At 40.1% G+C, this 14,179-nt stretch overlaps 1 protein-coding gene across 1 annotated transcript in view; it reads left to right on the forward strand.

Annotated features, from left to right (window-relative positions):
- Positions 1-3,564, forward strand: part of Ednra (endothelin receptor type A) — a 57,499-nt gene extending 53,935 nt beyond the window's left edge. The window contains exon 8 of the mRNA XM_026392710.2: positions 1,324-3,564. Within this exon, the coding sequence (XP_026248495.1) occupies positions 1,324-1,464 (141 nt within the window). The 3' untranslated portion in view covers positions 1,465-3,564. The remainder of the gene's footprint in view (positions 1-1,323) is intronic.
- The last annotated feature ends 10,615 nt before the right edge of the window (positions 3,565-14,179 follow it).

A 14,179-nucleotide genomic window follows, 5' to 3' on the forward strand; every position in this document is an offset into this window, starting at 1 on the left:
CTCTGCTATTAAGAAAGCTTTCACTAAATGCTATTTAACAGTGAATATAGTCATGACTTTTTCAAGTACAGTAAATGTTTATTGCTCTGGAAACCTGTACTACTATAACTTCATTTAAAATCAGTTTCCTTCTGTTTTTAAAACTTCCTTCTAGCTAAGCCAGAAGCTCCAAGCATGTTTTATTGATGTGTCACTTTCAGATTCTAAAATGATTTTAGTACAGTTCTAGTCCTCATGGGATTTTCTTATCTTTGACCAGGATTTTTAATTTTAGCTACTGGTGCATATTAGGCAGAGTAGCATGAAGTTCAAGGTACAATTAATTATCTAATCAGAGTTCAGTTGGTGCCCCTACTGCTTCCTCAATTTTCCTGTCTGTAAAGTTGGATGATCACAGTATCCATCTCATAAGTAAGGTTTAATGAGTTAATATATGTAAACCTCTTAAAACAAAAATGCTCAGTATGAGTTGACTATTAGAGTTGAGAGAGGAAGCATAGAAACTTCCCCCATAGAACTTGTAATCTAAAAGGAGACAGACATATTAACCACAGAATCATACAAATGGGTGAAACTTGGTATGGAAGTTGTAGCTGCCATATTTTTTTTGAGGTCCCCTTGAAAATGCTTAGAAGATACAAAATGCTCTGCCTAAAATGGATTAACTAACTCACAGGTCATAACTAATACATTTTATAAGCTGAAGTTTATATCACTTGCTAATTAATTTACATATTAATTAGAGGGGAAGAGAAAATCAAGATACAAATTTTCAGAAATTCAACACACTTTTTTAATGGATCTTCCTAAAAAGGCAGCATACCTAAGGGAAAGATTTCAATATAGAGTCCTGAGTTATAATTCAAGTTCTTCTTATTATTATCCTCTCTGGCCTCACTATTCTTATTCATAAAAAATGGGGGAAATAACACCTACCACCTAGGGCTGTAGTGAAGATCACAAGGGGTACCCGATGTTGAGGGCCACTTGGGGTGCACCTGAAGCCCATTTCTAACCTTCCCATCCATGCCTTACTCCCTGGCCTCTGCCTGGAGATGCTCCCTTTGGCCAAAACTGCCTTCCCTTCCTCTTGCTCCTGTGAGTGGAATTGAAACAATCAGCAAGAGACCCCTTTCTCTCCCGGGAGATAGTTGAACTTCTGCCTCCAGATGACAGGCCTCATACTCCGACCACTGTCCATGCTCCCTGTCCTCCAACATGCACACACATGGACCCCACGTGTTGGTGGACCCCAAAGCCTCTGTATTAGGCTGGTAACGGGTGGGTGGGTTCGTGTTATTCACAGTCTGTTCCTTCTCCCAGTCATGCCTCTGTTGCTGCTGTCACCAGTCCAAAAGCCTGATGACCTCAGTCCCCATGAACGGAACAAGCATCCAGTGGAAGAACCATGACCAGAACAACCACAACACAGAGAGGAGCAGCCACAAGGACAGCATTAACTAACCATCTGCAAGACATTCATTGATTCTCCTTGAAATCCCTATTGGAGAAAAAATTTCACGAAGTAACTGTGTCTCCAGGAGTCTCTTCTCTGATCCTTCATCCTTCACTCAGGCCCTCCTCTGGATAAAAGTGCTCTCCCTATGTTTTCCAAAGCAGTGGAAGGTGGATTCATTTATATCCACCAAGCTCATAAATCTCACTTCTTTAATTTATCTAATGTACATATTCCATACATTATTTCGACACTAAAAAGTGATGGGAATTGGAGGAGAATGGAGACTATTAAGTGAACCTGAAGGATATTTGCTACTTTGCATGAAATTAGGGATTTTTCAAGTACATAACTAGATTTTCTATTTTTTAAGTGTTTTTTTTTCTTCCAAATAGCATGGGTTTAAGTCACCTTTTTTTAAAATGTCATTCAGTGCCAGTATTTCTTAACTATGTGGTAGCCTAGAAATGATCGAGCCTATTGACATACATTTTGTTTTAAAAAAAAAAAAAGGAAAGGAAAGAAAGAAAAGACAAGAACAATATTCAGGTGAACAATTACATTAATGTTTCTCACTGTTTTATTGTTTAAAACATGAGTTCTAAAGCTGCAACAAATACAGGCATACAAACCACAGACTGGTAACCACATATAGTAGTTTAACAGCTGCTATTCAAAGAATGTTTAAGAGCTTGTATTTTCTTTTTAAATAGTGTTTTATTACAGAAGACCTTGAACATATTTTTATGTTAATTTCAAAAATAATTCTGGGATCCAATAGTTCTGTTTTTCTCAAACCCAAATGTTCTTTTACTGTAAGTTTTTTAAAATGTTAAAATCATGTTCCAAAATTTAAATGACTCATTAAACTAAGCCTGAGACTTTCAGTGCAATGTTTAGATGTCTAAAGCATAGCTAGGAGAAAAAGATTGAATATTTTTAGAAGATTTGGAAATTTTTCACTGAGATTTTGGTAACAGTAACATACATGGGTGTGTATCTATATCTGTATCCATGTATATAGACACACATATTGCCTTATATTCTCTTAATTTCTCCTAAAATGTTAGCTGGCCATAAGACTTTTTTTGGTTATTCTTTTCTCCAGTTAGGAAAGATAATTTCCAAGTGTCCAGGCAAGTGTACCATGTCAGTGAAATATAGTTACTGCTACCATGGACTTTTGATTCTTCTTTGGGTGACCAGAAAGAACCCAAATCCCCACCTCATCCCTACTCCCTAGTGGTCACCATTTCAAAGGGCCCACAATGACTTTTTCTGGGCATTTCCCCAAATGTTTACAGACTGTGAGTACAGCAAAAAAGAAAAAAAGAAAAAAAAAAACTTTTACTATGTGTGTATATGTACATATATATATAAACAATTATAAGTTTCTTTTAGTTGATTTTTGTGATTGTCTCTATAGTGTGTGTGTGTTATGTGTGTGAGTGTGAGATATGCATGAGTGTGGTGGTACATATGGATTTAATCTAATCTAATCATCATGCCCCATGGCTGTGTCAAAGCACATACTCTGATGGAATCTAGTTCATCAGTTGCCACATAGAAGTACCTCCTGTGTTCACAAATCTTGTGACCATATTACCATTGCAAATGGAATAGGGGAGGCAGCATGAGAGGGAATGAGCCATAGGTTAAAAATATAGGGTTTTGGTTGGTTGGTTTGTCGAAGCAGTATTTGGGGTGACGTTGTTTCATGAGCTAAAGCAAGAGTCATTACACTTTAAAGTTTTAGATTGTTCTAATTCTCAACTCAATGTGGTGATGAGTTTGAAAAACATCAAACTTCATCAGATAGATTTCTGGTGACAAATTAGCTAAGCTAATTTTTGGATCATATTTTAACACCATTATAAGTAAAATATGTCAGGTTCCAATTGCTGGAATTGCAGGGCTAAGAAATACTCCTCCATTGTGTGTTAGTGGTCTAATTCCATTATCCTGCTGGTGCATAATATGCAGTGATAAAAGCCTTTAATATAAATCATAGGCTTTGTTTTGTTTAGACAATTGTCCTTTTTTTAGATGCTTTGTTTGTTACATATAAAATTCATTTTATAAATTCAGAAAGTTATAGATTTCTGAATAACTACACAGGCTTCAATGTACATTTTGTTTATTGTCTGGTAAATAACTGTGGTTTACTAGTGGAACATTTCCAATTTTTACCTTTACCACATCTTTCCAACAAGTAAACTTTGTAGAAATGAGCCAGAAGCTAGGGCCCTAAGTTGGCAGTGACCCATAAGTATAAAATAAAAGTTTACAGAAGTTTTTCAGTGTCTCTTCATTTGACATTGTTCATCATAGAGAATGTTTGATACATAATACCTGTTGCAAGCCTCTCCTTAATAATAACCAGGCAAGCTATTTTACTTTCAAACATACCTTCCTGTTTTCTCAATCAACCTACTTTGTTATACTGAACATTTAACTCTCCTATTCATTCTTTTATTCATCTTTCCAGTAAACTTTACTGAGCATCTGTTATGTGCCATGCATTTTTCTAAATCTTAGGGATATAACGGTGAACCAAACAGGCCAAGTCCCTAATCTCACGCAGCTTATATTCCAGAGGAAGGAGCTGGACAATAAAAAATTACAGTCAATAAATAATGTTATGAGGAGGATACCTGGAGGAAAACACTCACATAGCCAACTGCTTATTTGACATCTCTCATGAGATGGCAAATAGACCGTATTTCCAAATGGAGCTTTTGTTATGTTTCAACATAATATTCCTCTGTTCAGTTACATACAGTTCCATCCTTTGAATTATTCAAGACAAAAACTTCAAGTGGCACATGCTTGTAATCCCAACCACTCAAGAGGCTGAGGCAGGAGGATTGCAAGTTCAAAACCAGCCTCAGCAACTTAGTGAGGCTCTAAGCAACTCAGTGAGACCCTGTCTCTAATGAAACATAAAAAAGGGCTGGGGATGTGGCTCAGTGGTTAAGCACCCCTGGGTTCAATCCCTGGTACCAAAAAAAAAAAAAGACAAAAACTCTGAAGTCATTTCTCATCCCTTTCTCTCTCACCTTACACCCATCATCTCAAAAAATCCTGAGGTCCACAACTTCAGAATATTTCCAGGACTGTTCCACTTCTCTGTATTTCTGTCTCCTAGATCTGCACATCATCTTCTTTTGCCAGAATAAATGCAGTAGGTTCCTGTCACACCTCCTTGCTTCCAGTCTTGTCAATGGCCAAACTCCAATCTCCGATTAGCCTTTCTGTCTTCCTCTCTCCCTCTTTCCATCTCTCCCTTTCTCCCTTCTCTTCCTCTCCCCTAAGTGATTAGGTTAAACTACCCTAAATAGCATCCCACTGTGGCATGGCTAGACATTTTGGAAGTTTGAACCTAGGAGCTGCTGACCCCTGATTGAGGCATTTATAATCTAGATTTAAAAAAAAAAAAAAAAGAGAGCACATAAATCTCCAGGTCCAGTTTTCCTTGATGCATTCCCATGACTTGAGTAAGTAAACCAATACATTGACCTTTCTTCCTTTGCTAGTTAAATTTGGTTTTCTGTTACTTTCAAGAGACACATTCTAATACCATCTCACCTAAATTATCTCAATTCATCTTTTTTATTATTGTGTTTTTTGGAGGGAGCAGTTTTAAATTGATGGAGAAACTGATCCAAACTGCAGAGAGTTTCCATTGTCCTCCTTCCTCCCCTCTCCACTCATAATTCCCCCTGTTATTTTTATTTGTTTTACCCTTTTATGCAGTGCAGGAGCGAACCCAGTGCCTCACGCGTGCTAGGCCAGAGCTCTGCCACTGAGCTACAGTCCCAGCACTCTCCCCCTGTTGTTTACATCTTCTATTAGTGTGGTGTGTTTATTACAGTGGATGAATCAATATTGATGTGATACTATTACTAAAGTCCAGAGTTTACAGTCTGTTTCATCTTTGGTGCTCTGCATTCTGTGGGTTTTGACAGTGTATAATGCCATTAGGGTTTTGTTGGGGAGGGTTCCCCTGATCCAACCATTCCCTCTCCTTTCTCTTCCCCTCTTGATTGAAATTTTCACTTAACACAGACAGAGTGAATACCCACCATATTACATTTTGTTAATTGCCAGGAATGTGAAATAAGATGTACAAATAAATGCAATGAAGTGCTCACTGGTGACTCAGGAGACGTCAGCAAGGCAGATGGTAAAGGCACAGAGAAAAGAACGGCAAGAATTCTGGTGAACATCAGTGAACAAAGTGTGAGGCCTTATTATCTACAACTCTTGTTTTGTATAAATATTATATCGCTGCTAGGGGAATGGCATAATAATAAACAACATGGTATTGTGTCTACATTGTGAGGTTTATTTAAGTCAGTAAATGTTATTTTCCATTCAAAAATAAACCTACCCAGTGGCTGCGGGTGTAGCTTTATGGCCGAGCACTTGCCTAGCACGTGAGATCCTAGATTCAATTCCCAGCACCCTAAATAAGTAAATAACCAAAACTTGCCCATAAATTTAAAATTATTAGTAGAATGAAATAAGTTGGAGATTAAGTCCAGGAAATAGGCAAGAAAAGCATGTAAATTTGACTAATCTATTGCCTCTATGATTTTTACAGTATTGCTAGTTTAAACTAGTATAACTAGCATGATAACCACATATATATGGAGTGAATGCACAGCCAGTCTTCCCAAAACCCCTGTAGGCCTGTGATTGAGTCTGCTGTTCCCTTTTGTTTGTGAAATAATCTAGCACAGTGCTGTCTTTATTGATTTTGCTCCATACTTCAAACAAGCAAAGTTAAATGGGAGCACAAATCTACTACATACAGTTGGTCGTTTCTAAAACTCCAGTGGGGTCTTCATGCTGAAAACTCCCAGTGGCTTTAAAAATAATCCTCCATTTGTAAACCTTCTGTCACACTTTCCTCTAAGTAGAACGAAGACAGCCCAGTGTCTATATTTGGTCACCACTGGTGCTCTTTGACTTTTCTGTGTGTGTGTGTGTGTGTGTGTGAGTGTGTGTTTCTGAAACTGAAAAGAGAGAGGCTTCAGTTCCTGGAATCAAGAAATAATGAAGAACTGAAGATGACTGCAAAGCTCATCTCCCCAGCAAGCTTTCTGGCTTTCTCAGTTCTGATTTGGTGAAGCCAGAACTCCTAATACCTCCGGTTTCCTCAGCTTTTAGCATCAATCGTAATCAGTAGAATCTGTCAACTGCGTCTTCCTGGGAGGTAATAAATTAAGAACAGCAATGCCAACTCCAAATATAAACAGAAGAGTCATGGAATCTTCCTAGGGGAATACAGAGAATTCCACAAATTTTTCCTTTTTGCTTGTAAACCACAGTCCTCTTATCTAATTGATCTACACGGAACTGATCACTGTTTATTTGAATTTGATTCTGGGGAGGGAACTACAATGGTATATTTGGTGTTGAGTAATGACATTTGTCCCAGATGGCAGTCATAGCTTCGCTGAGTGGAGTCACATTGTCAGCCACGTCACAGGCACCTCGAGGGCACAGTCCTGACTCATTCCATTTACACATATTTTTTTTTCCAGAATTCAGCCATTTCTCCATGAACTGTAACTATTTCTCTCAAAGTATGACTATTAGGATTAACTTTGGTAAAGTTCTTAGGCTTTTATAATACTCTAAAATGGCAAAACCTACTAAATGTGAGCAGGGGAAGGGAATGTGTTCTCTTTTAGGCTTTGGAGGCAGATATGTGTACCTAATGAAAAACTGATCTTCTAGGGCCATTTTTTTTTCTCTGTTATGAAAACTAGTGGAGGTAGGTCCATGTTGAAGTATGGAATTCCGCTGACCAACTCAGGCCTAGCACAGTCAGCCTCTGGAGCTGGTGAGGGTAGAGGTGAGGGTCTTCCTACGCCTTCCTTTATTTATCTTTGAAGAAAGTGACCATATATCCTGCTACTCCTTATTTCTGTTCCATTTTGACATTTTTAGCTTGGCTAATTCCTCAGTTTTTATTTTCTTTAAAAATAATCCTCCTCACATTAAAAAAAGAATATACAAAACATATATATAATATATTTAAAGCTCTTATAGAATAATAATGAATGGATGATCCATGAATGTAAGAGGGGAAAATCCTAAATTTAGAAATATATGGTCAACCGTTTGTATGCAAAGAGGAATGGTTCCAGGATCCTCCCAAACACCAAATCCACAGGTGCTCAATCTCTTATCTAAAATGTCATAGTGCATTATCTACACACCTCCCTTTATACTTTAATCATCTCCAGATTACTTCTAATACCTAATATGATGTAATTGCTATATAAATACATAGTCACTGTGCTGTATTATTTAGGAATAATAAGAAAAAAGTCTATAGATGTTCAGCATAAATATAATTTTTTTCCAAATATTTTCAATCCATGGTTAGTTGAATCTGAGGAACGTGTGGATGTAGAGGGCCTACCAGATGACAGATTGATGGATGGATAGATAGATACTCTTATGTTTAACTGACTAGTCCTTTGCTACTATAAATAAGACTATACCGTACCTCTCTGTATAAGTTCCTATGGGAACATTTGTGATTTCTCTAGGACATCTAAAGAGGAGTAGGACAGCTGTTGGATCACAGGGTTTGTACATAATTAATATTGCTAGGTACTGGGAGGCTGTCTCCAGAATAGCCACCTAGTCCTGGCTTGGTCCATTATTAAAGATTTCAGTGGCACTGGGTGCTTTGCAATCCCTTCACCTTACCCTGCAACTGTCTCCCTGGAGGTACACAGAGTGACTCCTTGTACCAGCTCTCTTCTCTCACCTGCAGCTGCACCTACTTGCACCTATAGATTTCAGTGCCTGCCCCTGGACACTGGAGCCCCTAGCCTGTTTGGAGGAGTGCCCGGGAATTTTGCATCCTCCTCCACTCCCACTGCAACCTGTAGTAGATGACTTGATGGGGTGGGAGTGCAGGTGCCCAGCTGTTTTGCCTTGAGGAGGGTAAGCTCCAAGCCCCCAGGAGATCAGGCTGAGTCTGGCACATGGCCTGAGATCTCACCTTGGTTTCTTCTCTTTTCCCAGCCTGCTTCTTCTACTCCCTTACTGGTTCCTTCTGGGAACTGTGCCTTAACAAATCACTCACTCTCCAATCCTTGGCTCAAGGTAAGCTTCTGGAAGACAGTGGCCAAGGATAGATAGCACACAACTCTGTATTTCACTACTGAACATAAATGACTAATTCCTTACACTGATCATGTTAGATTCGTTAGCTTACTAAATTGAGGTTCATATATGAAACCACTCTTTTAATTTCTTTATCTGGGACAACATAAAATGGGGTCTCTCTCCTAACTGGCAATCCAAACTTCCTCACCCTCAGCTTCAGTCCCAGCTGCTGTCCCATAATCATGTTGACCCCTCCTGAACTTCATTTCAGACTCTGGAATATGGTTTTGGAGCTTTTTAGTGTATCCAAACATTCCTCAATCAGGAATCAACTACAATCACCCATAAGAGAACATACCCCCGCCTGAGTAACTGCCAAAGGAAGGTCTGGGTCATTTATGAAGCTGGAAACCAATAAAAGAAGTAACAAGGTCAGCTGGAGGGCAGAGGGTGGGGGAGTGCAGGCAGCAAGCCCAGGCCACGCCCCTGGGGAGTTTGACAGCAGAGCACCTGGGAAGTTCCTTGGCAGCCTGAGGAAAGAGCAGGGCTCAAAGGAAAGATTTTCTTCAAGAGAAAAATAACTTCATCTTTTCTAAAAAAAGGGGAATTGGTGCCAGTGAAAGAAAAAGACCACGTGTGCACGAAACAAAGAAAATGGATGGCTCAAGGTCCCAAAATAAGTAGGAGGAAAGGAATGGCAGTCTTGGCAAGAGTCTTCTTTGGTCACTATCTGCAGGGCCTGTTTCTTCAAGGCAGTGATATCCTCTGAATCCCATATCTTCTGTTTGTATTTTAGGTTTAAGGACAAGAACACAGCCTGTTTGTCCTACAGGTAGAAGAGTGGCATTTAAAACTAGCACTTGGCAAGGGCTTCCTGGAAAGATCGAGAATACTTGTGTGTTCACTTCACCTTGGCCAGCTCCTGGCTGGGGGACTCAGGGGAGACCAACCTACAGCTGCATTCTGAAGGGATCTCCTTCACTCACAGGTTGTCTCTGGTACCAGTGGGAACATATCTGTGCACCTTCTTCTATAGGGAATATATGGTGCAGTACTAATCAGATAGTGTGTGTGTGTGTGTGTGTGTGTGTGTGTGTGTGTGATTTTTATGACAGTGATATTCAACTTTCCTCAATGTAACAGCTGGTTATACAAAAATATCCCAGATAAATCAAAATTGTTTCAATACATGTGTGCGTTTTCTTATAGAACCAACCAGGGAAAATGGTTGGTTCTAAAAGAAAACACAAACATGTATTGAAAGTAAATTTCCAATAAGCTGAAAATACACACCATCTTCGTGACTATGCTTAAAGCCTTTATTTTACAGACATCTCCCAATCTCACAGCAGTTACACATTACAGACCCTTTCTCCATGTCGCAAATCCATCAGAGAGGGTGGCTGGGCGAGGGGAAGCCCTGATGCAGTCTGATGTGCTTATCTCACCTTCCTATGTATGTCCATGGAGAATCTATAAAACAGAAGAGCATTTTCTAACTACCCTCTCCAAGTGCTAGATTTACAAATATTCTTGGGCTCAATATTAAGTAGGGAGAAAGGATGCTCAAAGTAACTATTTCTCTACATTGTAGCTCTATTTCTCATATTTTGTATCATTTGCAGATACCCAACAATTGCATTGAACATTACAAAATCCCTTGGGCTTGGCTAGGTGGCACAGACACCCACTGTTGCAATCAACGTGGCATCCCATGATCTTTTTCAACAAAGCCACAGAAGGGTCATGGGAACTTACTGGTCTATTGAACCATGAACTGGTTGAGGCAAAATGATGGCGTAACTTCTGACCAAGCTTGGGATCACTCATCACTCCACCAGGTTGTCTTCATACTCCAGGGAATATTCTGTGGTTATGCTTACGTCCTCTCATCCAGGAACTGCGCCCCATGATATGCAATTTTACAAACTCTAACCTCTGTTGATGACACAGTATACAACAAACAAGACGTTGTCATTCGGATTTCAGCTCAAATGTCTCCTTCTCAGAGGGACCTTATCCGACCCTACAATCTAAATTAGTCATTCTGTCTTTCTATCGTATTGCTCTGTTTTAGCTCTCTGCCTAGCACATATTGCTAAAGGATGTTCTTCTTCCTCACTCCATATTTGGTTTGTCTATTATTCATCTCTTCACTAGACAAAAGACTTGGTCTAGTTTGTTTAATATACTACCTACAGTGTTTAGAAATTCCATAAAGCTACCTTTAATTCAGACTGAATATCCTTTTTCCAAAATGCTTGGGACAATAAGTGTTTTGAATTTGAACATTTTTTCAGGTTTGGGGATATTTGCCTAGACTTTACCAGTTAAGTTTCTCTAATCCAAAGATCTGAAATCCTAAATGCTTCAAAAACCTGAAACTTTTTGGTGATCAAAAGTTTCAAATTTTGGAGTATTTAATCTTTCCAATTTCAGATTAAATATTCAGCCTGTATAGGATAATCCGAGGGGATCTCTCTGGGAGGGGATTTTTTTAGTGACACCTATATAATGACAATTAAGTGACAGTATGGCATTTCAATTATGATACTGGCCTTCCTGTTAATATGATACTGTTCTTGTGAACAAATAGCTTTATGGAAAAGTGACCAGGAACAGTATGAACCTGGCCCAAAATTTCAACAACACAAAATCAGAACTAGACCTATGGGTGGGTTTGAAAAAATTAGTGTGAGAAATCATTCTAAATGACTCCCCAAACATTTTTCTTTTCAGTGATCTAGATTTTTTTAAAATCCCTGAGACAGCTTCTACTTTTAGGACTTAATCACCAGAGAAGAGGGGATGACAGGTACCACCTAGAACAACACAGTCCTCAGTGGAGCACATGATGAGACTGGCGACCCTGGAAAGAGTACATGCTCTTCTCCTGGGGGAAGGGGGCTCAGGAGGGGACACATGCACATATCACCTGGGGTCTCAGGGTTTAGTGTCCCCACTACATCCCTAACATTTAGCCAAGTGAGGGGCTGAGTATGGAGACAGAATCAGGCAAAGAAGATAAACAGCACTGAGCCTCGGGGTTGGCAAGTTGTGCCTCATTTAGAAAAAGGCCCTTTATCACTACAGTTTTTATCGGGGACCCAGGAGCAGCCCACCACACCTAGAGCCTGCCAGCCGAAACCAACATGGGTGTATGAGCTGAGGGAAAAGAAGCATGAAGAGGGCTGGGGATGTGGCTCAGTGGTAGAGTGTCTGCCAGGCCCTGGGTTTGATCCCCAGCACCACACACACACACACACACACACACACACAATGAAGTGTTGGAAAGGATGGTAAGAGCTATCTTCAAGCTTCTACACTTTCCCATCTTTACAGAAGTGATATATGCATTAATTAGGTTTTCATCATTGTGACCAAAACACCTGGCCAGAACAAGTTTAAGGAGGAAAAGCTTATTTTGGCTCATGGTTTCAGATGTCTCAGTTCATGGTCTGCTAACTCCATTGCTCTGTGCCTATGGTGAAACAGAACATCATGGTGGGCATGGTGGAGGAAAGCTGCTCACCTCATGATAGCCAGGGCACAGAGGGAAAGAAGGAAGATTCAGGAACAAAATCTATAATCCCCAAGCTATGCCCACTCAATGGCCCACCTGCTTACAGTTACTACCAAGATATCCATTCAAATTGCTTCAAATGGATTAATCCAATGATTTAGGTTATGCCCTTATAATCTTTTCATTTCACATCCTGCATTAACATAGGAGCTTTGAGGGGACACCTCACATGCAAACCACAGTAGAGAAGGTCATGAAAGCTAGCCAAGCCAAGAGTCAATAAATAAGCTTACTTCGGTTCACTGGAGAGACAGATGACATTGAAGCCCATAAGTTAAACAGAAGGCCAGAAGGCCAACAGAGGACAAAACGGAACATTTCAGCAATGAATACATAAAGGAGTAAAGTCAAATTGGGTGAGTGTGTATCTCAACTGGTGATCAGTAGAAAAACAGATTACTATGACTCGGGCAAGAAGCCTTTTCCCCAGACCTTTGAAGATAAGTTCCGCTTTGCTCCCATTTTAGGCATAGGGAAAAAGAGACTCTTCAGAAGAGAAACTGTTCTGATGGGGAGATTGGGTTTTAAATTTCTTTAGTAGTGTGTGTGTGTGTGTGTGTGTGTGTGTGTGTGTGTGTGTGCAGGTAACAGTTTAAAAGTAAACTGTTAAACTTAGATAGGTTAATTCACCTTCTAATCATTCACTATAAGAAGTAAATATCTACTATCATCAAGAATTTAGGTAGCTCCAGAAGAGATAAGACCAATTATAGAAATGCAGACACCAAACTTGTCTCATTCACTTTGGATGAATCTGACGTTGGCCTTACTTTGTAAATACAGAACAAGTGTCCACTTCTGATGTTCCAATTTGAGATGCTCGAGCATGCTCAGTGCCACTTGCAAAGCTCCTCATTAGGATTCCTTGGACTTAGTTGTCCTGGAAACAGAGGGAGGTACAAATCAGAGAGTAGATTTTCTATTTGCTATAAAGGAGAGAAAATGTAACTAGGTATTGTTCCCATATCTACACTGGCTGTATGATTTACTGTCAGGACACTTGAGGCTAACACTGAAATTCCCAGTGCACACGAGAATTGTTAAGGGATGACATGGAATTTCAGCAGTTACCCCTCTCCCCTAGCCCTGGGTTCATCTTCACACATACACACACACACACACACACACACACACACACACACACACACACTTTTTCTTCCTTCCTCTGCATCTCCCTGTTTAGCCAATGCACTCCTTTCTTCTATTACCATTACAGGAAAGTGCTATTTTCTCTGTTTCTAACACGGCAGTTGCTAATGGCTACTAAGTAGACCTGCCACCATCCATTAAACCTGGAACCCGGAGCATCAAATTCCTTTTCTGCAAGGACAGAAAGAGCTTTCCCCAAAACCACTATTTCCACATCTCAAAGGGAAGAGAGAACTTTGCTGGAGACGATCGCTCAGTGGGACAAATGACTTCTTCTAAAGAAAAGAAAAAACAGTCCAAGAGGAATCTGAGGAATCAAAAGATATTGAGGTGGTTAATGGAAAAAGAGAAAACATGGGATTCTGGGAAACAGGGTCTCCAACAGAGGAAAGAGGTCAAGTGACTTCCCTGAAAAATGGCAAAGAGAAATCACTCAATGACAACCTTTTCACTTCCTCCAGATCAGGCCTGGCCCAGCTGGGGACGCAGTGGGGCAGAGAGAATGCTCCTGCCCTTTCACTTCTCTTCCCTTGTCCCTTGTCACTGTTGGCTCAACCAGTGGCAGGGAGAGGTAGGGAAAGGAGTTGTTAGAGGAAAATAGAGCAAAGGAATTCTTACTAGATCATGTTAGTGATTCTCCTTTGGCCACAACTAGTTGTCCATGCCAAATGTTGAGGCAGGTGCTCCCTTGGGGGCATTTAAAAGAGCCACATGAAAACTGCAGAATCTCCACACTGCAGCCTTTCCTGAGTGAGCAATACACGGGATCCATCTTTCAGCTGACATCTTGCCACCCCTACCTGGCTCTGTTCTCTGGTAGTATCTCCTTTCTGAGGAGGCCTCATTATTCTCTC

The sequence above is a fragment of the Urocitellus parryii genome, chromosome 10, assembly GCF_045843805.1.
Source record: "Urocitellus parryii isolate mUroPar1 chromosome 10, mUroPar1.hap1, whole genome shotgun sequence".
Taxonomy (NCBI): domain Eukaryota; kingdom Metazoa; phylum Chordata; class Mammalia; order Rodentia; family Sciuridae; genus Urocitellus; species Urocitellus parryii.